Below are 22,395 nucleotides of genomic sequence, written 5' to 3'. Positions count from 1 at the left end.
ACTTTGGAAGGCCAAGGCGGGCGGATCACCTGAGGTCAGGACTGGAGACCAGCCTGGCCAACATGGTGAAACCCCGTCTCTATTAAAAATACAAAAATTAGCCAGGCGTGGTGGCATGAGCCTGTTATCCCAGCTACTTAGGAGGCTGAGGCAGGAGAATCGCTTGAACCCCGGAGGCGGAGGTTGCAGTGAGCCGAGATCGCCCCATTGCACTCCAGCCTGGGCAACCAGAGTGAAACTCCGTCATACCCACACCACACCACACCACACCACGCCACACACCACACCACACCACGCCACGCCACACACCACACCACACGTGAAACTCCCTCATACCATACCATACCACACCACACCGTGTGCAATTTACTGAATTCTGACTTGAGGCATATGTCAGAGGCGTTCGAACCAGACCAACTCCATCTTGAGTGAGGGTTAGGAAAATGAGGCTGGGACTTGCCAGGCTGCATTCCCAGGAAGTTAGGTATTCCTAGCCTAGAGATGTCTACGATTAAGGGAACAGAGAGATAATGTTTACTAAACAGATCCAGACTTGGGAGTGTCCTAATATCCCAATATCTGGAGAATAAAGGCATTCCTAATTTTGCTCTAAAGATAATAATATGTCTTCTTGCAAAATATGGTAATTAATAAAATTAATCCTTTATCACAAACCCTTGTAGCAGAGCACATCTCCCCATGATCTTTTTATCTTATATATAAACAAGCATTTGTAGCCATGGTGGATGCGTTCCTCCTTTTACTTTCAGGAACGCCCTATTCTGTCTATGAAGGAGCTGTACTTTCACTACTTTATCTTTTATTTTTTATTTTTTTTGAGACAGAGTCTCACTCTGTCACCCAGGTTGGAGTGCAGTGGTGAGATCTCGGCTCACTGCAACCTCTGCCTCCTGGGTTCAAGTGATTATCCTGCCTCAGACTCCTGAGTAGCTGGGATTACATGCACCTGCCACCACGCCCAGCTAATTTTTGTATTTTTAGTAGGCACAGAGTTTCACCACGTTGGCCAGGCTGGTATGGAACTGCTGACCTCAAGTGATCCGCCTACCTCCCCTTCCAAAGTGCAGGGATTACAGGCATAAGCCACCACACCTTGCTACTTTACTTTCTTAATAAACTTGCTTTTACTTTGCACTGCAGACTCACCCTGAATTCTTTCTTGCACAAGGTCCAAGAACCCTTCTTTGGGGTCTGAATATGGATCCCTTTCCTGTAACGTATACACCCATGAAGCCATCACCACAATCAATAGAAGGGATCTGGGCCCAGTACGATGGCTCACACCTATAATCCCAGCACTTTGGGAGGCCTGAGGCAGGAGGATCACTTGAGGTCAGGAGTTCAAGACTAGCCTTGGCAACATAGAGAGACCCTGTCTCCACAAAAAAATTTTAAAATTAGCTGGGCATGGTGGCATGCTATTCAGGAGGCTGAGGCAGGAGGATCGTTTGGGCCTGAGAGGTGGAGGCTGCAGTGAGCAGTGATTGCACCACTACAATCCAACCTATGCGACAGTGAGATCCTGCCTCAAAAAAATTAAAAAATTAAAAAAATTTAAAGAATCTACCCAGCCCCAAAGATATCCTCTTCCTCCCAGAGAACCCCCACAAAAATCAACTGATCTCTCGGTCACTATAGATTAGTTTGCACTTCCTAGAGTTTTATATAAATGGAATCATACAGAGTCCCTGGCCTCCTTCACTGGGCATATTTACTTTATGATCCATCCATGTTGTTGAGCTACAGATCTTCCTTTGGATTGCTCAGTAATATTCCATTGTGTGGCTGGACCACCATTGGTCCCTGTTTTTTGCTTTTGTTTTTTTTTTGAGATGGAGGTTGGACTGCAGTGGCTCGATCTCGGCTGACTGCAACCTCCACCTCCTGGGTTCAAGCGATTCTTCTGCCTCGGCCTCCCAAGTAGCTAGGATTACAAGCGCCTGCCATCAAGCCCAGCTAATTTTTTGTATTTTTAGTAGAGACGGGGTTTCACCATTTTGGCCAGGCTAGTCTCGAACTCCTGACCTCTTGATCCACCCGCCTGGGCCCCTCCCAAAGTGCTGGGATTACAGGCATGAGCCACCACGCCTGGATCTTTCTTTCTTTTTTAATGTATTTTTTTCTTGTAGAGACAATGTCTCACTGTGTTGCCCAGGCTGGTCTCAAATTCCTCCCTCCAGCGATACTCCCACTTCAGTATCCCAAAGTTTTGGAATTACAGACATGAGCCACTGCATCCAGCCGTTTGTCCCTGTCCTAATCATGAATTCCTGATTTTGACTTTTGTAAAAGGACTTGAGAATTTTACACACTGTGATGTGAACCCAGTGGTCAGAAAAAATAGAAAAAAAAAAAAAAAGGGCCGGGCACGGTGGCTCATGCCTGCAATCCCAACACTTTGGGAGGCCGAGGCAGGCGGATCACCTGAGGTCAGGAGTTCGAGACCAGCCTGGCCAACGAGGTGAAACCTCATCTCTACCAAAAATACAAAACTTAGCCGGGCGTGGTGGCACACACCTGTAGTCCCAGCTACTAGGGAGGCTGAGGCAGGAGAATCGCTTGAACCCGGGAGGGGGAGGTTGCAGTGAGCCGAGATCACGCCAATGCACTCCAGCCTGAGCGACAGAGTGAGACTCCTTCTCAAAAAAAAAAAAAAAAAAAAGGAAAAATAAAAAAGAAAATAATACACCGGTAGGTCCCTCAAAAACCCTGGGTCCTCCCGCGGGGACAGTTAAGCCATCGGCGCCGTGAGCAGGAGGCAAGCCGGGCCAGGAGAGCCTTCGCGGCGCCTTCGCGAAGCCTGCGGCCTGGGCGCCGCTGTGTGCCCTGCCTGAGCATTTCAAGGCCTCACAATCTATTTGAGGTAGGTGCTCTAGGTGTTCCCATTTGCTAATGAGGAAACTGAGGCGTGGCAGGGTTACATGGTCAGCCAAAGTCACGCAGATGGTGATGGATTGCACAGCATCCCATTACCAGAAAAAAGACGGGAAGGCACCGCCGTAAGCATCGAGTTAATAGACGATTTGCATTTTTCTCAATGTTCTAGTATCAGCTGTAAGCCGAAATCCTTGTTTCCTATTAATATGTTACGAAAAAACAAACAAAAAAAACAAAACCAAAAGCCCTCTGTCCGGGGGGGTGGAAGTCAAGCATACCCTACTCCACCCGACCCGACCAGACCCGAAAACTCCGCGCGCCGCATCGCTTGGCCAGGCAGGGGCCTCCTAGACCGGAAGTCAGGATGCGGGGCCGGAAGCTGAGTGAGGGGCGGCGCGGACCTCTGTGGGCGGGTGGCTGTTGTTGGGGCCGTCGAGGCGGCGGCGACTCTGCGTCCCCGGCTCCGGATGGAGGCGGGGCCGCATCCCCGGCTGGGGCACTGCTGCAAGCCTGGGGGGCGGCTGGACATGAACCACGGCTTCGTGCACCATATCCGACGGAACCAGATCGCTCGGTACCGCCCCGCCCTGCGCCGCCGCCGCCGCCACTCCTGGCCTGGCCTGGCCCGGCCCGACAGTCCCTGACTCCCCTCGGCTCCCCGCAGGGACGACTATGACAAGAAGGTGAAGCAGGCGGCCAAGGAGAAGGTGAGGAGGCGGCACACGCCCGCGCCGACACGGCCCCGCAAGCCAGACCTGCAGGTGTACCTGCCGCGACACCGAGGTGAGGCCGCCCGCCCCGCCTGCCTCCAGCCCGCGCGCTCTTCCTGCAACGCACTCCCTTTCTCTGTAGGGAAAAACCACTTCTTACTCCTAAGGTTCAGCTTACCTCGTCTGTTCCCGGAACCTCCACCTCAACGCTCCCAAATCTCCGCTGAATGATTCTCCCCAAGAACTGGGATGACTCATAAGCCCCCAGTTAAGCATCGCTGTCAGAGTATCGGGGAGCCAGCAAGAAGTTTATTTGCCGGTTTGCCCCACCGTGCTGTATTTTAGTAAGGTGCTCCGCTACCTAGCAAAGAGAAAGTCTGGCACAGCGATGAGCGACCAGCACATAATTGTGGAATGAACCCAGTAAATGGCCTTTCCCCAGCTTCCCTGCTACCTAGAGATCACATTGGTTAACATATGACACTCAATTTTTGTTAAACATTATTACTTTTTTAAAAATGTTTTTATTTTATTTTTGAGACTAGGTCTGTATCGCGCAAGCTGGAGTGCAATGGTGTGATCTGGGCTCACTCCAGCCTTAGCCTCCCGAGTACCTGGGACCACAGGCGTGTGCCACCACACCCGTTAATTTTGGTATTTCTTGTAGAGAAGGGGTTTCCCCGGCTGGGCGCGGTGGCTCACGCCTGTAATCCCAGCACTTTGGGAGGCCGAGGCGGGCGGATCACGAGGTCAGGAGATGGAGACCATCCTGGCTAACACGGTGAAACCCTGTCTCTACTAAAAATACAAAAAATTAGCCGGGCGTGGTGGTGGGCGCCTGTAGTCCCAGCTACTCGGAGAGGCTGAGGCAGGAGAATGGCGTGAACCCGGGAGGCGGAGCATGCAGTGAGCCAAGATCGCGCCACTGCACTCCAGCCTGGGCAACAGAGCAAGACTCCGTCTCAAAAAAAAAAAAAAAAAAAAAAAAAAAAAAAACAGAAGGGGTTTCCCCACGTTGTCCAGGCTGATCTCGAACTCCTGAGCTCAGGTGATCTGCCCGCATCGGCCTCCCAAAGTGCTGGGATTATAGGTGTGTGCCACTACCTTTGTTAGGCATTACTTAAAGTGCTTTTAGATCTTACGTATATTATTAATTCACTGAGTCTTTATACAACCTCATAAGAAAGCTTCTGTTTCACAGTCAGGAAACAGGCACAGAGAGGTTAAACAACTTGCCCAAGATCTCAGCTAGTAAATGGCAGAGCCTGGATTTGAACCCAGGCAGAACTGTATCCACCCTTCTGCTTTCCAGTACTTTTCGCTAGACAAATGTGCATTGTGTACCTACTGTGTGACAGGACTGTGCTGGCCCCAGAGCAGGGATGCAAAGGTAAATAAGTTTGATTGGCAGCACACCAAACGCTTACACTGGGCCAGGCGCGGTGGTTCATGCCTGTGATCCTAGCAGTTTGGGAGGCTGAGGTGGGCGGATCCCTTGAGGCCAGGAGTTTGAAATTAACCTGGACAACATGGCGAAACCCCATCTCTACTAAAAATACAAAAATTAGCCAGGTATGGTGGCAGGCGGCTGTAATCCCAGCTACTTGGGAGGCTGAGGAAGGAGAATTGCTTGAACCTGGGAGGCAGAGGTTGCAGTGAGCCGAGATTTAGCCACTGCACTCCAGCCTGGACAACAGAGCAAGACTCCGTCTCAAAAAAAAAAAAAAAAAAAAAAACCCACTTACACTGGACCCATAAGAAGATTGGGGCAGCTGGGTGCAGTGGCTCACGCCTGAAATCCCAGCGCTTTGGGAGGCCAAGGTGGGCGGATCACCTGAGGTCAGGAGTTCGAGACCAGCCTGGCCAACATGGTAAAACCCCATCTCTACTAAAAATACAAAAATTAGCTGGACGTGGTGGCACTTGCCTGTAATCCCAGCTACTCGGGAGGCTGAGGCAGGAGAATCGCTTGAATCCGGGAGCGGAAGTTGCAGTGAGCCGAGATTGCACCACTGCACTCCAGCCTGGGCGACAGAGTGAGACTTCGTCTCAAAAAGAAAGAAGACTGGGGCTTTCTTAACCGTGTATTTTCCTGCAGCATCTCTATGGGCAGGGCCTTCAGCAGCACCCCCCTCTTCTTTCTTACTGTGGTTCATCCTTCCAGATGTCTCTGCCCACCCACGCAACCCAGACTATGAAGAGTCCGGTGAAAGCAGCAGTAGTGGAGGCTCTGACCTGGAGCCTTCTGGCCATCAGCTCTTCTGCTTAGAATACGAGGCAGACAGTGGAGAGGTCACATCAGTTATCGTCTATCAGGTACGCCTGGTGGAAACAGCTGCAGCCTGAAGGTCCTGGGCCATGGTAGTAACCATTGTCAGACCCTGAGCCCTGTTTTCCTCAGGACCCCCAGTGGGAAGCGTCTGCTCCACATGTGAGCCTAGGCCTGGCGGGCAGTGCTTTTGAGCACAACTCACTCCCATCTCACAGTGATTCTCAAGTAGGGGAATAGGGAGGGCTCTTAGCCCCCAGTGGAGAATCACTATTACAGGGGATACCTGGGAAATGACAAGTGCTGGCAAAAAGCCTTGAGCTAAATGGAGTTCTGTGAGAGTGTTTAGGGACAGGGCAGGTCACCTTTCTGGAAGAGGCCAGGCCCTGAGCCTCCTGACTCTTCCTCCATGTAGGGCGATGACCCAGGAAAGGTGAGTGAGGAGGTGTCGGCACACACGCCTCTGGATCCACCCATGCGAGAAGCCCTCAAGTTGCGTATCCAGGAGGAGATTGCAAAGCGCCAGAGCCGACACTGACCATGTTGAAGGCGTTCTCTCCAGGCTGGATTCACTGCACTCGGAAGAATTCTGCCCAGGGAATTTAGCGTGGGGGTACCAGGACCAGTTTGTCTGATCTTGAGACCCCCCAGAGCTGCTGCATCCATAGGGTGTTGCAGGACTACACCTGGCCCGGCTTGCAGTCATTCTTTCTTATATGTTGACCCATTTGCCCAGCCTGATATTCTGGAATTTTTTTTTTTTTTTTTTTTTTTTTTTGGAGAATTTTGTGTGGCTAATGTGTTCTAGAAGCAGAGACTCCAGGGAGAACCAGAATTTATGAAGCCTCGTGCCAATATGGTGCTTTCTCACCGAGGTCATATGCCTGGCTGCTGCTGTTCCACTCAGCTCCATGAGCCATGTTTGTTATTTTATGTTTCTTCTGTGCTTTTGCTCATTTCCACCCATGTATTCATAGACCTTTTTTCAGCCCTTTTTCTTTGTTCCTTTCCTTCATCTTTTTGCCTCAGGTAGAATCCATCAGTTCTCCTCCCTCTCCAACATGACTGTGTACCTCCAGCTGCTCAGGACTTTGGAGGTGGGAGCGGGGCCTGGGGATCTACCCTTCTAAAAAACTCTCCAAGTAATTCTGATACCAATAAAGTGGGAGACCTCCATTTTTGAGGCCTATTTGCAAGCATGTCTCCCTCCCTTTCCATGGCTTTTTTGTTTCTCGCATGTTCCACTGCTTTGCACTGTCTAGACAGGAAACCTAGGAAGATGTTGGTGCTAAACTGCAAAGATTTCTTACAGCAAAACCTGCCTCGGCCAGGGCTACAGAATTCCAACTTTCAACTTCATTCCTAGCCGTGAACAGACTATCCTCTGCTCAGACTAAAAGGGAATTATAAAACAAGTGGGAACTTACTTTCCAGTTGTGACTTAACAGTTCTGAACATACCTACAAAGGGAAAGTCAATATTAGCAATAATTGCCTGATTGACAGCACGCCAGAGGGAATGAAATGAGGCCTTCTTTCCTACCTCCCAGGAGTATGTAACTCAGATCCTTAGCATAAAGATCCCCAGGAATACCACTGCTCTAAACCGGTGAACATTTTTTCTAATGCAGGGTTAGGCTTACGTCTGAATTCCACAAGACATCCTCCCCCTCCAGTACGGAAGTTCCAAGGCACTTGTTTTCCAGCACATCAGCCTAACCTCAGTGCCTTGAAATGTGGCTTTAAGCATTTGAGAACTGAGATTTCCTGAAAACATAGGCCCTTGCCCCAGGGGTTTCTCCACATCCGGGTGTTAAGACACCTGATGGCACTGTTGGTTTGTCCCCTATACCCCAGAAAATCTATCCTGCAAGGTAGCTATTTCAATCATGTCATTAAAATGTGGCAAGTCACAGCTCGCAATGCCAAAGGAATGCTGGGGCAGTAAGTGAGGTGGATAAGTGAGAAAGGCCCAGTAGTGAAAGTGGCCAGGGACCAAAATGCTCCAGACCTACAGAGCTGGTCAAGGTTAAGTGCCTTAAACTTACCAATCCTGGGCTCAGTTCTCTTTTGAAAGGAGAAAGTCTTTGTCCTCTACTTAGGCAACTGGGCTAGAAGTGCCTTTTGACTTCTAATGTTACCTTCCAAAGCCTCCTGGGTCAAGGATGCTCTCCCAAACTCCACCCCTGTTCTTCCTGGTCAGAGAACCAGTCAGTCATTCTAGTCTTCCAGTCCTTAAACTGATCTGATGACTTGGAACATAGGATTTCACTGCAAGTCTCGCTTTTTAGTCTGGAAATACTTCTGAGGTCTGTCTTCTCACAGCTGGATCACCTGTTTCCTGGTTTTATTACACAATTCAGAAGGCTAGAAGAGGAGTTTGGGGGCTTGGCACCTGAAAATTTAGACCCCATTCTTATTAAGTAAAGGAAGAGGTAGGGAGGCCGAGGCGGGCGGATCATGAAATCAGGAGATCCAGACCGTCCTGGCTAACACAGAGAAACCCCGTCTCTACTAAAAATACAAAAAATTAGTCGGGTGTGGTGACATGCGCCTGTAGTCCATCCCAGCTACTCGGGAGGCCAAGGCAAAAGAATCGCCTGAACCTGGAAGGCAGAGGTTGCAGTGAGCTGAGATCACGCCACTGCACTTCAGGCTGGGCAGCAGAGCGAGACTCCATCTCAAAAAAAAAAAAAAAAAAAAAAGGAAGAGGTAAAAAGGCAGCATTTAATAAGTACCTGTTGTATCCTTTTAAGTGTTTATTATGGTAATCCTCACAAAGACCGGAACTGATGGAAACTCCTTGCTATCAAACTTTTTTTCTTGAGGAATTTTGCTTTTCAAGTGCATGTACACTATTAATATTTTCTACCCAAGAGAGCATTCTAAGCTAATTTATGCAGTGTGACTGTATTAAGCATTAAGCTTCCTTCAGAGCTGGCCTATCGGAGATGCTACTGCCCTTTCTACAGGTATGTCTGAAATGCCTGCCCAAGATGGCCCTTAGCCAGTTAACAGCTTTATAGCCCATCCTCATTGCTTACTGCCACCCCTCAGCTGGGGTCCAAGGCAGTACTATCCAGTTTATTCACCAGACCTGCCTCCAGACATCTGCTTCTTTCAAAAATTAGTGTTTTCCATCAAGGAGCATGTTCCAGAGCATTTCCCACAGACGTCCCAAAGAACACTGTCCGGTGCTGTGGTGTACAGTGGCAACAGCGTTAGACTAAGTGGAACTTCCCAGCAGGCTGCTTTAGAATCCGCTCATTTGACTAGATATGATGTAATTGGCTGTCTTTAAAAACAAAACACGCGCACACACACAATCTGATAGGCATATCTCATGCCCATTCAACATGGAATGTTCTTCGCTCACTGAATTTAAGCCTGTATTTTAAGGTTTTGTGGTTCCTTGGCCACAATGGGTGATGTCACTGATAGAACGAAGCTGAGTTTGCAAGGGTTTGGGGCTGTGCAAGAGTAAACACTAGAGCTTGAGTTGTTATCCAGCTGGCAAGCACGGAAGTCTTTGAAGAATGTAATGTAAGAAGGGAAAAGAATGTAAAGCTTTTTGTACCAAATGAGAGTTGGAGCCCAGCCAACAAATGCTTTTCTCTGTGTAAAAGTCTCTCTGGAAGGGACATTCCATCTCCATGGTGCACTCTGAGGGGCACTGTCAACTAGAGATTGGCCCCATCCAGGTGGGAAGAACCCCTTTGGGATGGTGAGTATCCAATCTGCTGTGCATTTGACAGGATCTCTGAATGGCTAGGTAATGGATCCCAAGCAGGCTCACAAATTTAAATGAGGGCTTTGTGTGCAGAAAGAGGAACAAGTACAGATTACTTTCCTACCACTAGATTTTTGGGGAGAGTCACCATGGAATGTTGACAATTACTTAAAAAGTTTTTAAGCTCCCTTGCTGAATTCCTGTCCTGTCCTTGAGGAAGCAGATGGTCGTACAGCCATAGGCACCCACCTGAAATTTCCCTAGGAGTTGGAATAATGCTAGAATCGAAGACCTTCTGAGTAAAGGGCTTCTCTGCCTTCTCAGAGGCAGGAGAATTTGTACTGGTTGTGTTAAGTGTATAAAAACCTATATGTTCACCAGTTTACTCATTTCCAATGTGTAGATGAATAAAATGTAGTGTGCAAATTATTTGAAAATCTCAGAAGGAAGGTACTTTTCAAATACAGTATTTTTTTTAACAAATAAACTTACTATTTTTACAGCACTGTTTTTGCCAAGAGTTGTGAAATAACTTGTGTACTTGGGGAAGTGGAGGTTAAATACCTGCCCTAAAGTCATTCCACCACCGAGTCAGCACTGGAAATCTCATCTCTTGCTTTGCCACACTATTTTAAGAGCTGTCCCTGTTGGAACATAACAACTAGGCAGACTCATGTAGCATTAGAGTTGGAAGGCCTTTTTAAAGACATCTGGTCCCACTTCTTACATGATACACAATTCCCCCTACTAACTACCTATGAAGAGCCCTTCTGTCATACGGAGCTCTATCCTGGGATAATTCTATTTTAGGAACTATTAGATTGTCATACTAAGCCAAAAGCTGCCTCATGTCCCGGATCTGGACTACTATGCCTTGCCCCCACATCATGTTAGAACTTGAGTAGTCCTCTCAGGCCTTCATCTTGATTGGATAGGGACTCAAACCCAGCTCAAGAAGATACAGTGTTAAGAATTGCAAAGCTTCCAATTAGGGTTCACAGCCCCATTGGGCAGATAAGGTGCCTACTCAATGGGAATGCAGTTGGGCAGGAAGATGGTTCCTGTCAATTAGCAAGGAAGCACACCCTTGTCCTGAGGCACAAAGCATAGCCAGCCGCAGGTGGGCTGGATTTTATCCCCCGCTGGTTTATTCAGCCAAGTGTGCTTGTACAATGATCACTATACAGCCATACTTCTTGGCCCTGTTTTAACTACTTGTCCTAATGTGATTAAGGGCAGGGCTCTCCCGCTGGGCGCAGTGGTTCACATCTGTAATCCCAGCACTTTGAGAGGCCAAGGCGAGCAGATCACCTGAGGTCAGGAGTTCAAGACCAGCCTGACCAACATGGTGAAACCCCGTTTCTACTAAAAATACAAAAAAATTAGCCGGGCATGGTGGCAGGCACCTGTAATCCCAGCTACTCGGGAGGCTGAGGCACAAGAATCACTTGAACCCAGGAGGCAGAGGTAGCAGTGAGCCGAGATTGCGCCATTGCATTCCAGCCTGGGCAACAAGTGAAACTCCGTCTCAAAAGAAAAAGGGCTGTCCAACAGGTTTTCTGCTTCCATTTCTACTTTCCACTGGGTCCAAGAAGGTTTCTCCCTCTTCAAGTCATTGTGCAGTTTATTCTGCTCTACTTCTTTAAAGCACAGGACCCTGTTGTTGCACATAGCCTTTTGCCTCACCAGTGTTGCCAAACTTCAGCTCCCCACACCGGGCAGCCTGCGCCTGTGCACCATTCTGGTGATGATCTGTCATCTCACAAGGGCTCCAACAGATGCTGGGACCGCCTTCGAGACAGAATGCCAGGCACACTTCTGATATGTGAAAGTATTTCCACCCTTGCAATAATTTAAGAAACATCCGGGCCGGGCACAGTGGCCCATGCCTGTAATCCCAGCACTTTGGGAGGCTGAGGCGGGCGGATCACGAGGTCAGGAGATCGAGACCATCCTGGCTAACACGGTGAAACCCCGTCTCTACTAAAAATACAAAAAAATTAGCTGGGCGTGGTGGCGGGCGCCTGTAGTTCCCAGCTACTCGGGAGGCTGAGGCAGGAGAATGGCGTGAACCCGGGAGGCGGAGCTTACAGTGAGCCGAGATCGCGCCACTGCACTCCAGCCTGGGCGACAGAGCAAGACTCCGTCTCAAAAAAAAAAAAGAAAAAGAAAAAAAAGAAACATCCAGGAATGCACTCATAGCCTGTAAGTTTTTGGTGAAGCTGGCCAGTAATTTTTCCCACACTATCCTGTTTCCTTTTCCCAGATTCCTCCGGGTCTCTCACCTTCCCCTCTTTGCTTACCAACACTGGCCATGTTAATCCTTACCTACTCTACACTGACACCTACATGTGTCTATTTAGAATGGATGTCCTCTGGTCTCTGCCGCCTTATTTCAAATAAGTGTTGATCAGTCGGGAAACACGTCTTGGACACTGATTTCTGGCTAGTACATTGTGTACTTGTATGCAGGAAAGCAAAAAGTATCTAATGAAAGCAGCCCTCCTCCGGAGTTTGCTGAGCCACAGAAACCATAAGCCAAATCCCAGGCGCTTGGATTTCTTAAGAAACAGCTAAGGCTTTGTGTCTGCTTCTCTGGACTCACCGCAGCCCTGGCCAGAGGCAGGCATAGGGCGCCACGTTGAGAGAGCTTCCTAGAGGACTCACCGTTGGCCAGTGCAGGCTGCAAAATGTGCGGCGGCGGAGAGACGCTCCTCCAGCCATGTGCACGGCGACAATCCCAGGTAGAGCTGGAATGCAGGCTGCCCCGAGATCCCCACCTGCTGACGCTTCCCCAGTAGGAACCGGTTAAACGGAACCTCTAGGCATCTCGGTTTTAGAGCGGTCTTCACGCCACAGCCCTCCGCGCCCAGGTCCTCCGAAGTTGGGACACCGCCCACGTTTCCCCCGTGACGCGGGCGCGGGGGCTCGGGAGTTGTAGTCTCGGGCAGGGCGCGGGCACCGAGGCCGGGGCTGCGCGGACTCCACGTCCCGGCGGGCGGCGCGGCGAGGCCTGGGGCCGCCAGGGGCGGGGCCGCTCGGCCCTTTAAACCTTTCAGGGCTGCTCCGAGGGCCGCAGCTAGAGTCGGCGCCACGAGGGGGCCGAGCAGGGTGCGGCGGCGGCGGGGCGCTCCGGGGAGGTGCGTACTGGGCTCCTTCCCTTCCTCCTGGCTTCCAGGAATCACCTGGGGAGTCTCGCGTCCCGAGTCCTGGGGGGGTCGCCGGCCGCAGGCTCCGGCCCCAGCCGGGGTCCCCGCGCCCAGGCGAGCGGGGGCCGGGCTGGGCTTTCCGCTTGAACCCGCCCCTCGCCCAGGGCGCCGATGGTCAGGTGGTTGCCTGCGCGCCGCCGACTCGCCACCGCTCCACTGGGCCGGCAACTAGCCTCTCCTTGGCGTGGCCTCTTCGGTTGTCCAGCCCTTCTCCCAGCCCTGGTCCCTCAGAAGGAGGGTAACTCCCTTCCAGATGTTACGGTCCGCCTGCGTCTCTCAGCACGCCGGTGGCATTTGGGTTGACCGCGGAGGCCCCCAGTGCCAGAGGGTGTCCATGTTCTGCCGTGGGCTCAGCCCAAACTTTGGACGCACAGAGACCCAACGGGAGCGCTGGATAAGGTGTTGACCCCCTTCCCCTCCCCCTTCCTGGCCAGTTACCCACTCCTGGACTTTGATCTCTCTCCACCAGGCCAGGGCAGCTGATGGTTGTGGCAGAAACATCTCAAGGTAGCTGGTCCGCCCCCACTTCCCCATCTACCTCTTGTCCTCCCCCCCACACCACCACCACCCTGGCTCCCCTCCCTCATGACCGCCTGGATCCTCCTGCCTGTCAGCCTGTCAGCGTTCTCCATCACTGGCATATGGACTGTGTGAGTAAAAGGGGGTGCGGGGGGCAACAGGAGCTTGATGACGCACACAAAGTCCCTTGTCCTGTCATAGCCAGGGTGGTACCCAGGGTCACTGGCTGTCTCAAAAGCCTGGCTTGGTGCCTGGGCACGCAGCCCCTTGGGACAACCTGGCACCACTGCTGTCCAGCAGGGTGGCCCTGACAAATATACTTCTAGCCAGAGCAATTTCCAGAGGGCCTCTAGCTGGGGGACATGCTGCAGGTGCTGGTGTGGCATCAAGCCTCAGGGACCTCAACTTGAGTCCCCAGCAACAATAATGAGGCTGAATGGGGCCAGAAATCAAGATTGAAGAGAAGGGTCGTGGGATGGGTTGAGTGGGGCTCGGGAAGGCTGCCAGGGTGACAGTTCTGTTCCCACAGGTATGCCATGGCTGTGATGAACCACCATGTATGCCCCGTGGAGAACTGGTATGAAGGACTCTGCAGACAACCTTGCTCTAAAGCTTCCTTCATCTCTGTCCCCTCTTGGGCCTGAGGCTACCACGAGCCAGACTGCAACCCTGAGCCTCACTGCTCTTCTCTGAAATTGGTCCCCAGGCATGGCTTCATGCCACCTACCCACTTCCCACCATCCCTTTGCCCCTTTGGTTACTGCTTCAGGCGGGCACTGGGGAGTGAGATCTTCTGTCCTTGTTGGGGAGGTCTGGGAGAGAGCCCTCTTTGAGGCCTGAGGCCATAGGCCAAGGGCCTGGGGGTAGTCCCTTCCCCCAGTCTACTCCCTGTCCTGCCTGCCAGGTCCTACAACGAGTCCTGCCCTCCTGACCCTGCTGAGCAAGGGGGCCCCAAGACCTGCTGCACCCTGGATGATGTCCCCCTCATCAGGTAAGGCCTGGACATTGGGCAGGTCAGGGAGATCTAAGGGCCTCCCAGACAGCCCCTCAAGCAAAGAGCTGTCCTTGGGTCTCAGGAATAATAAGTATCCTAAGAGCCACTTAATAACAACACTACTTGCCAGTTACTATGGGGCAGGCACTCTGCTGAGTGCTTTATATGCATTGTCTCTTTTCATCCTCCCAGGAGTGAGGCAGCTATTGTTTTCACCATTTTATAGGTGAGGAAACAGGCTCAGTCTTACTCATCCAGGTCACACAGCTAGTAAGTGGAGGCGCCTGGATTTAAGCTGGAGCCCTCAGATTGCCCAGCCTGTGTTCTGGCTCAAGGATAGCCAAACCAGCCGCAGGGCTCAGCAAAGAGTGTCAGGTTGCCCGAACACTCCTGGGCACTCCCTTCTCTCTCACGCACATGAGCTCTGCTTTGGGGGCCCAGCCTGGAACCAGTTGTTCATGAGGGACCCTGGATCTTCACATAAATCAGTGGCCTGCCTGCCAAGGAGCAGGTGCAGGTAAAGCAGGGGAGAGCCAGTGAGCCAGAATGGGGGCCCCCCGGGCCTCCTGCCCCCATCTTACTCTGTCCTTCCCCCTCCTCGCAGCAAGTGCGGCTCCTATCCCCCAGAAAGCTGCCTCTTCAGCCTCATTGGCAACATGGGTGCTTTCATGGGTGAGTTGTACCCTTAGCCCTGACCCTGCGTGCCCAGCCCAGTGCTCCCCACACAGAAAGGCCCAGGAAGCCCTTCTTCTGTGCAGCCCTCCCCACCAAGGGCTAAGGCAATAGAGGCAACTTCTCTCCCCTTCCTTGAAGGCCAAAAGCTGACTCCCACACAGCCACCCTGCTGGCTGGAGCCTGAGGAAACCTAGTTCACCACCTGCTTGTCTGTTCCCTTCTGCCCCTCAGAAGGGGCAGGAGCACCACAGCGTCTGGGGGAAGCTGACAAGCTCGCTGGGCAGGGCCAGGGCTGGAGGAAGGCGTCAACTGTGCTCTCCTCCCCCAGTGGCCCTGATCTGCCTCCTGCGCTACGGGCAGCTCCTGGAGCAGAGTCGGCACTCTTGGGTTAACACCACGGCACTCATCACAGGCTGCACCAACGCCGCGGGCCTCTTGGTGGTCGGCAACTTTCAGGTGCTTCCCCTTCTCCCCCGCAATCCTTGAACTTTACCTAACAAGGCCTGGCTGCCTGCAGTGTGGCACCTCAAAGTTGGGGCTGGAAGGAGGGAGAGGAAGGAAGAGGGAGAGAGGAGATTCACTGAAGGAGGGGTGGAGAGGTGGGGCCATGGCCACATCACCAACTGGCCCTTCTCTGGGCCCAGGTGGATCATGCCAGGTCTCTGCACTACGTTGGAGCTGGCGTGGCCTTCCCTGCGGGGCTGCTCTTTGTTTGCCTGCACTGTGCTCTCTCCTACCAAGGGGCCACCGCCCCACTGGACCTGGCCGTGGCCTATCTGCGAAGTGTGCTGGCTGTCATCGCCTTTATCACTCTGGTCCTCAGTATCCTTTCAGGACGGGGCAGCCAGGAACTCATCCTCTAGCTCAACCTTTCTCCCTCCCAAGAGGATGGGGGGTGGAGGCCTAACACTGCCATGTGGGGGAGAGGACTAACACCTCTCCCTTTGGAGAGGTGAGGCCTGAGACTGCAGAAGGGGTGTTGCCAGGTTTCCATATGTCCTACTGAACATTTCCTTAGCCTCATTTTAGGTGGAGTCTTCTTTGTCCATGAGAGTTCTCAGCTGCAACATGGGGCAGCCCTGTGTGAGTGGGTGTGTGTCATTGATATCCTCATTTTCTATGGCACCTTCAGCTACGAGTTTGGGGCAGTCTCCTCGGACACACTGGTGGCTGCACTGCAGCCTACCCCTGGCCGGGCCTGCAAGTCCTCCGGGAGCAGCAGCACCTCCACTCACCTCAACTGTGCCCCTGAGAGCATCGCTATGATCTAAGGTCTGGGGAGGATGGCTGGCCCGGCCTCTGCAGCACCCCACCCCATATCTTCTTTCCATTTATTTTGTACCAAAAACAATTTTGAGAAAGTATTCTGTTGGGATCTGGGCTTCCTCACTTCTGGAGAAGTGGCCATCCCATGCCCACCTGTGCCATAGAGGAGTGGGCCCTGCTAGCTGCCACAGCTGCATGACCTGCTTCCCCACCCCACGGTGTCGTTTTGTTTTTAAAGGTCACCTGTCCTCACTCACCCAGCCAGCCCTTCAGGTGCCTTCTACTCCCAGTGCCAAAGCCAGACCACTGGGGTTTCCTGCTGCAGGAATTGGGGGCTGGGAACAGCAGAGGGGATAGAAGTCTGGTGGAGGTGGAGTGGGCACGCCTTAGCCTACAGAAAGGCCCATTTCTGGGCCCACTGAGCTGCACTGGGATTCTTCACTCTGCCCCTCACTTCCTTTAGGGCAAATAACACAGCAGAACCACGTGGGTATTTTAGTACATTTTTTTATATTAAAAGAATTCTAATTTGCATGTTTGTAGCCTGTTCTGGAGAGTTGGGGGGCCTGATCTGGGATGGCTTTCCATAAGCCAAGGATGGGAGGAAGCCCTTGCCCCCCAGGAGTGCTGAGTACACTCTGTTGCCAGAAACAAAGGATGCCAGGTGCCACCCAAATACCCCTTCAAAAGGCTTGAAACCCTTCTGGGCCTCTAAGCAATCTAAAGAACTGACTTGGTCTGATAATCTCACCCATCCCCCACTCAGAGTCTGGTTTGAACTTTGATTCCTTAGGAGGCATGGGGAGAAGGTGGGAGTGGTACAGAGAGCAACTTTAAAATATTAAAAGTGGCTTTCTCAGTGGAGCGAAAGAAAACCTGTGGGATTACAAAGTTAACTAGACATTGCAGTGGGAGGAGGGTGCAGGCTAGTTTATCAGCTTTTTTTTTTTTTTTTTTTTTTGAGACGGAGTTTTGCTCTTATTGCCCAGGCTAGAGTGCAATGGCAGGATCTCAGCTCACTGCAACTTCTGCCTCCTGGGTTCAAGCAATTCTCCTGCCTCAGCCTCCCAAGTAGCTGGGATTACAGGTGCGTACCACCATGCCCAGCTAATTTTTGTATTTTTAGTAGAAACGGGGTTTCACCATGTTGGTCAGGATGGTCTGGAACTCCTGACCTCGTGATCCACCTGTCTTGGCCTCCGAAACTGCTGGCATTACAGGCGTGAGCCACTGCACCCAGCCTAGTTTATCAGCTTTAAGTGATTAACTGGGTACCAGACCCTGACACATTTTGCCTTCCAACCATGAACACATAGGCCCAAGCCCTGGCTGATGCAGTAATCCAGTTCTTTACCACTGCCATGAGTCCAGATGGGCCAGCAGGGAGGAAAACCGCAGCCTGGTGCCTTCTGCAGTTTAGGATCACCTTCCCCAACAGAAGTAGAGACCTGATGGATGATGCAGAGCCCCTGGCCAGGTCTGTGATCAATACAGCCTCAGGGTGGATAAAGAAACCTTTAATGAGGATTCAAGGTTAATAAGGAAGACGCAAAGGGCCAGCACTCAGCCCCAACCTCCTCACGTGTACATGGCTCCATGGAGGTTCTCCAGTCGGTGTTGCTGCTGCTGTTTTCGAGCCTGAAGGAAAGAAGGCACTCTGGGCAGGGGCCAAAACTGAAGGCCTATGGGTGAGGGGATGGGCAGCTATTATGGGGCTGGCTCTGTTTTCAGGCCTCTGGCGTCTGCATTGCTGAGGCTCTTACTGCAAATCAAAGTCACTAAGAAGACAGCCAGAGCCAGGGATTCTGAGGCCTACCCAGTCTTGCTGAGGTGGGAAGTGATGGCAGCGGGGACAGGACTGAGGGAGCCCATTATGACCCCTCCACTTAACCATCAGCCCCTACCTTATCTCGTCTATGCTCCTCGTAAGTGTCGTCATCAGTGGGCAGCTCATGGCGGCACAAGGGACAGGAATTTGTCTGAGAAAAGTAGAGTAGTGTTCTAGCCTTGGTCTGATCTTCATAAGCTGATAACCACCCTCCCCTGCTCCCAACTGCCACTCTTCTTCCATCCCCCAGCAGTCCATGAACAGAAAGAAGCTTGAGTACTGGGCCCAGGGCAGGGTGAGAGCTGGAAGAGAAGCAGTACCTTGCTTAGCCAGGGCAGAATGCAGCTGGAATGGAAAAGGTGATGGCAAGGCATCTCAATGGCAGTCTCCTCCTCCTCAAATTCCAAAAGACACACGGGGCACTTGAGCTCTTTAGGAAGGAGTGCTGATCAGGAGAGCTGCTACAGGCTCTGCCTCCCAAGCTCCCACTCCTGAAGGACACTTGTCCCCACCTGACCTGGCAAACCGAAGGACCAGACCACAGTCTGGCTTGGGGAAGGGGTGGGTCTGGCCCAAATAGCAGAAAGAATTAGTGTCCTCACCAGCCTGAGAGCCTCTGATGACTGTCCTGGGGAGGTTCTCAACCACAGTCTTGGCAGCTGGTGGAGGCAGGTGGTGGTCCCAATCTACTACCAACCCCAAGTCTTCAAAGTCCATCCTATTGAAAAGCGACCTGGGGAAGAGGATGTAAAGTCAGAACAAAGGAAAACTATGCTTTTTCTTTGCCCCCACAATCTACTGGACATTAATAAACACGCTGCCCAGCTAGTAGAATAATAGCTACCCTTAGTAGTTAGTAGATGCTCACTAGATAAAAAGCACGATGGGAAATAGTTTACAAATGCTATCAGACCGCCCCAGCACGTAAAGTGTTTATTCCCATTTTACACGAGGCAACAGACTCAGAGAAGTTACTCAGGCCACGCTGAATAAATAACCTGGTAGAGCCAGATTCCAAGTCAGCAGTGCCTGCTGTTACTGATGAATATACCCACTCGCAGCACACGGCCTCAACCCCGCCCCCATGCCTCACCTTCTCTGGGACCTCCCAGAGCCCGCTGTCCTTCCGCCCCCACGCCCACACTCTCCAGCTCCAATCTTTTCCGCAATCCCCTTGCCCAGGCCGGCCCAACGGACGGCCCAAATTATCGAGATGCTCATCCCCACACCCCTCAGTCTCGCCACCCCAGATTACTCATCTGTCCTCCCCAGAATCCGCTGCCCCTGGTAATCCGCCTTCTCCAGCCCGCCCCAGCCCAGAAACCTGCTGATTGAACCCTATCCCCAAGCCCCGCGCACCCACCTTGCGAGCTCCAGCAGCATGTTGGTTCGCGTCTCCTGCTCAGGGTCCGACGGCTCGCAGTCGTGTTCATCGAAATAGGACGCCATGTCTGCCCAGCCTTCTGAGACAGCCCTCGGACCCTGCTCGATAGCGGCCTAGCAGCGCTGGCCAATAAACTGACGAGCTGAGAGGGGCTGGCCAATCAGAGTATCCGAGGGACGGGCATAGTGGCTCGTTAAACAGCACGGAAAGCGGAAGTACTAATTCGGCCCCCTCTCATTGGCTTGAACAAGTCAGGTGACCAGAGACTAACGCCAATGATGGAGATCGGGCTGGTGAGGAAACATTTGTTTTGGAATCGGAGCCAAGACTGAATTCCCGGGGATTTCTGGCGCGGTCGTGTCCAAGTGTCTGGTGTGTAAGGCTCTTCAATCTGCCCTGAAGCTCAGAGGGCTTCGACAATACAGATGCTAGAGGCCTCTGCGAGAAAAGGCGGCGCTGGCCCAGGGGTTCAGGTTCCTGCGAGCGTTGGGCCATGGCGCTTCCGGATGCGCTGTCCGGATCCCCGCCGGACACGTCTGCCCCGCGGCGCTCTAGTTGGTTCAGGAGTTTGAGTTTGATTGCTCCCCAACCACGAAAAAAAAATTCCTGCGCATTTCTTATGTGTTAGGCATAATAATAAAGGGTGGGGCAAGCCTCCCCAACTGAGAGAGAGAGATCTCTCTGCGGGAGAACCTGGGGCCTCAACCAGCTCATGGGACTGTTACCTTCAGCCCGTTGCCATCCCTAGCTTCTGTAAAACTGGTGGCTTGTACTAAGACCTTTTCATTCCAGGTTACACATGAATTCCCAGAGGAGAGAATGGGCGCGGAGGAGCTTTAGAAACACCCGTGTCTGATACCTTCGAAGATTCTGATTTAACTGATCTGTGGTGGGGCCTGGGCGATGGCACTTGTATAAATTCTGCAGGTGAAGCAGGTTTAAGAACCACTGCACTCAATGATTTGGATGATAGGTACTATTTAGCATCTAGAACTGTTAGTCTGATGGATGTTTTACACGCTCGATCATCCCCTCAATAGACCCAGGAGCTAAGCGTCATTATGCCCTTTTTACCTCAGAAGTGGCTTGCCCAAATTTGCAGTCTGTAAGTGGTGTTGCAGACCAGCTGCAGGGCCAAGTGCTTTCCTCCATCTTTCCCAAGAGAGGAAGATGCTAATGCGCTCAGTGAAACTAACGCGCTCTGTAAGGGGTAAAGCTCCACACAACTCAGGCTTATTCTGGTTTCTGTCAGTAGCCCTCACTTTACCCAGCAAGGAACTGCTTATTTTACACACTTAACCCTGAATTCCCCTTGCCACTCACACTTGAGTTTGAGCTGCAGTTAAGTAGCCCAGGCAGAGGCTGCCCTGTTGCCACAGTCTTGGTGTGGCTTTATTTCCTTCTTCCATGCCTTTGCCCATGTGATCTTTGGGCATGCTTCCTCCATGCTTCTTCCAGTGATCTTTGCTATGGCCCTGAAGGCACTGCCTGCCTGGCCCTATATGGCCCTGTAGCTTTGAAAAGCCTGAATTCAGGCTGGGCATGGTGGCTCACGCCTGCAATCCCAGCACTAAAGGCAAGAGAATTGCTTGAGCCCAGGAGTTCGAGACCAGCATCGGCAACATAGACCCCGTCAAAAGAGGGAGGGAGGGAAGACATAGGAGAGACCCCCTCGAAAAAGGAAGGAAGGGAGGGAGGGAGATGGGAATACCAAGGAGCGCTTTAAGGTCCCCATCTCTTGCTGTCACTTCCCCCATCTGCAGTCTGACGTAAAGCTTGAGGTAGATACAATGTGGAAAGAGAAATTGAGGAGTGGGAAGTGTTCAGAGGGGAAACCATTTATCTGAAGGTGGGAGCCTTATGAAAAATTTTTTGGGCCAGGCGCGGTGACTCACGCCTGCAATCCTAGCACTTTGGAAGGCCGAGGCAGGTGGATCACCTGAGGTGAAGAGTTCAAGACCAGCTTGGCCAACATGGTGAAACCTTGTCTCTACTAAAAATACAAAAATTAGCCGGGTGCGGTGGCTCACGCCTGTAATCCCAGCACTTTGGGAGGCCGAGGCGGGCGAATCACGAGGTCAGGAGATCGAGACCATCCTGGCTAACACGGTGAAACCCTGTCTCTACTAAAAAAATACAAAAAATTAGCCGGGCATAGTGGCGGCTGCCTGTAGTCCCAGCTACTTGGGAGGCTGAGGCAGGAGAATGGCGTGAACCCGGGAGGCGGAGCTTGCAGTGAGCCGAGATCGCGCCACTGCATTCCAGCCTGGGCGACAGAGCGAGACTCCCGTCTCAAAAAAAAAAAAAAGAATACAAAAATTAGCCAGGTGTGATGGTGGGCACCTGTAATCCCAGCTACTTGGGAGGCTGAGGCAGGAGAATTGCTTGAACCCAGGAGGTGGAGGTTGCAGTGAGCTGAGATCGTGCCATTGCACTCCAGCCTGGGCAACAGAGCAAAAACTCCGTCTCAAAAAAAAAAAAAAAAAAAAGGCGCGGTGGCTCACGCCTGTCATCCCAGCACTTTGGGAGGCCGAGGCGGGCGAATCACGAGGTCAGGAGATCGAGACCATCCTGGCTAACACGGTGAAACCCTGTCTCTACTAAAAAAATACAAAAAATTAGCCGGGCATAGTGGCGGTTGCCTGTAGTCCCAGCTACTTGGGAGGCTGAGGCAGGAGAATGGCGTGAACCCAGGAGGCGGAGCTTGCAGTGAGCCGAGATCGCGCCACTGCATTCCAGCCTGGGCGACAGAGCGAGACTCCCGTCTCAAAAAAAAAAAAGAATACAAAAATTAGCCAGGTGTGATGGTGGGCACCTGTAATCCCAGCTACTTGGGAGGCTGAGGCAGGAGAATTGCTTGAACCCAGGAGGTGGAGGTTGCAGTGAGCTGAGATCGTGCCATTGCACTCCAGCC

The 22,395-nt window shown here is 52.0% G+C and overlaps 4 protein-coding genes and 1 long non-coding RNA gene across 18 annotated transcripts in view; 3 read left to right on the top strand and 2 right to left on the bottom strand.

The window, feature by feature from the left end:
* USP39 (ubiquitin specific peptidase 39) overlaps positions 1-12,510 on the bottom strand; it is an 81,302-nt gene extending 68,792 nt beyond the window's left edge. For 2 of the 8 annotated variants that reach the window (XM_055243570.1, XM_055243571.1), the window contains exon 1: positions 2,995-3,246. In XM_055243570.1, the coding sequence (XP_055099545.1) occupies positions 2,995-3,028 (34 nt within the window). In that variant the 5' untranslated portion in view covers positions 3,029-3,246. Of the gene's footprint in view, positions 1-370; positions 506-1,167; positions 1,274-2,994; positions 3,247-12,273 lie in introns of those variants that run through there. The other 6 variants (XM_055243567.2, XM_063617570.1, XM_055243568.2 and 3 more) reach the window with 6 other exon arrangements.
* On the top strand, positions 3,260-7,076 carry C14H2orf68 (chromosome 14 C2orf68 homolog). Its single transcript, XM_055243584.2, has 4 exons — positions 3,260-3,472; positions 3,563-3,681; positions 5,773-5,924; positions 6,293-7,076. Exons 1-4 carry the CDS (start codon positions 3,366-3,368, stop codon positions 6,413-6,415), a joined length of 501 nt encoding a protein of 166 aa, XP_055099559.1. The 5' UTR covers positions 3,260-3,365; the 3' UTR covers positions 6,416-7,076.
* TMEM150A (transmembrane protein 150A) lies at positions 12,245-16,803 on the top strand. 6 transcript variants are annotated; one of them, XM_055243579.1, is made up of 8 exons: positions 12,245-12,350; positions 13,285-13,465; positions 13,864-13,911; positions 14,239-14,325; positions 14,933-15,000; positions 15,332-15,459; positions 15,648-15,825; positions 16,033-16,803. In XM_055243579.1, exons 2-8 carry the CDS (start codon positions 13,401-13,403, stop codon positions 16,272-16,274), a joined length of 816 nt encoding a protein of 271 aa, XP_055099554.1. In that variant the 5' UTR covers positions 12,245-12,350; positions 13,285-13,400; the 3' UTR covers positions 16,275-16,803. The 6 variants fall into 6 exon arrangements, with proteins under 6 accessions (XP_055099554.1, XP_055099552.1, XP_055099555.1 ...); XM_055243577.2 differs by lacking the exon at positions 12,245-12,350 and adding an exon at positions 12,615-12,746; XM_055243578.2 differs by lacking the exon at positions 12,245-12,350 and adding an exon at positions 12,906-13,053.
* Positions 16,804-17,771: 968 nt separating this feature from the next.
* On the bottom strand, positions 17,772-19,620 carry RNF181 (ring finger protein 181). 2 transcript variants are annotated; one of them, XM_055243587.2, is made up of 5 exons: positions 19,461-19,620; positions 18,700-18,830; positions 18,418-18,527; positions 18,174-18,248; positions 17,772-17,907 (listed from the first exon to the last, which is right to left on the bottom strand). In XM_055243587.2, the coding sequence occupies exons 1-5, from the start codon at positions 19,544-19,546 to the stop codon at positions 17,848-17,850; spliced, it is 462 nt and encodes a 153-aa protein (XP_055099562.1). In that variant the 5' UTR covers positions 19,547-19,620; the 3' UTR covers positions 17,772-17,847. The 2 variants fall into 2 exon arrangements, with proteins under 2 accessions (XP_055099562.1, XP_063473678.1); XM_063617608.1 differs by lacking the exon at positions 18,418-18,527 and having other exon boundaries at positions 18,174-18,399; positions 19,461-19,619.
* A 146-nt stretch (positions 19,621-19,766) lies between these two features.
* LOC134732442 (uncharacterized) lies at positions 19,767-20,426 on the top strand. The gene is made up of 2 exons (XR_010115613.1): positions 19,767-19,853; positions 20,274-20,426. It is a non-coding gene; the product is annotated as an uncharacterized lncRNA (long non-coding RNA).
* The last annotated feature ends 1,969 nt before the right edge of the window (positions 20,427-22,395 follow it).

The sequence above is a fragment of the Symphalangus syndactylus genome, chromosome 14, assembly GCF_028878055.3.
Source record: "Symphalangus syndactylus isolate Jambi chromosome 14, NHGRI_mSymSyn1-v2.1_pri, whole genome shotgun sequence".
Lineage (NCBI taxonomy): Eukaryota > Metazoa > Chordata > Mammalia > Primates > Hylobatidae > Symphalangus > Symphalangus syndactylus.
The sequence above is the reverse complement of the archived record's forward strand: the minus strand, read 5'-3'. Positions and strand labels throughout refer to the sequence as shown.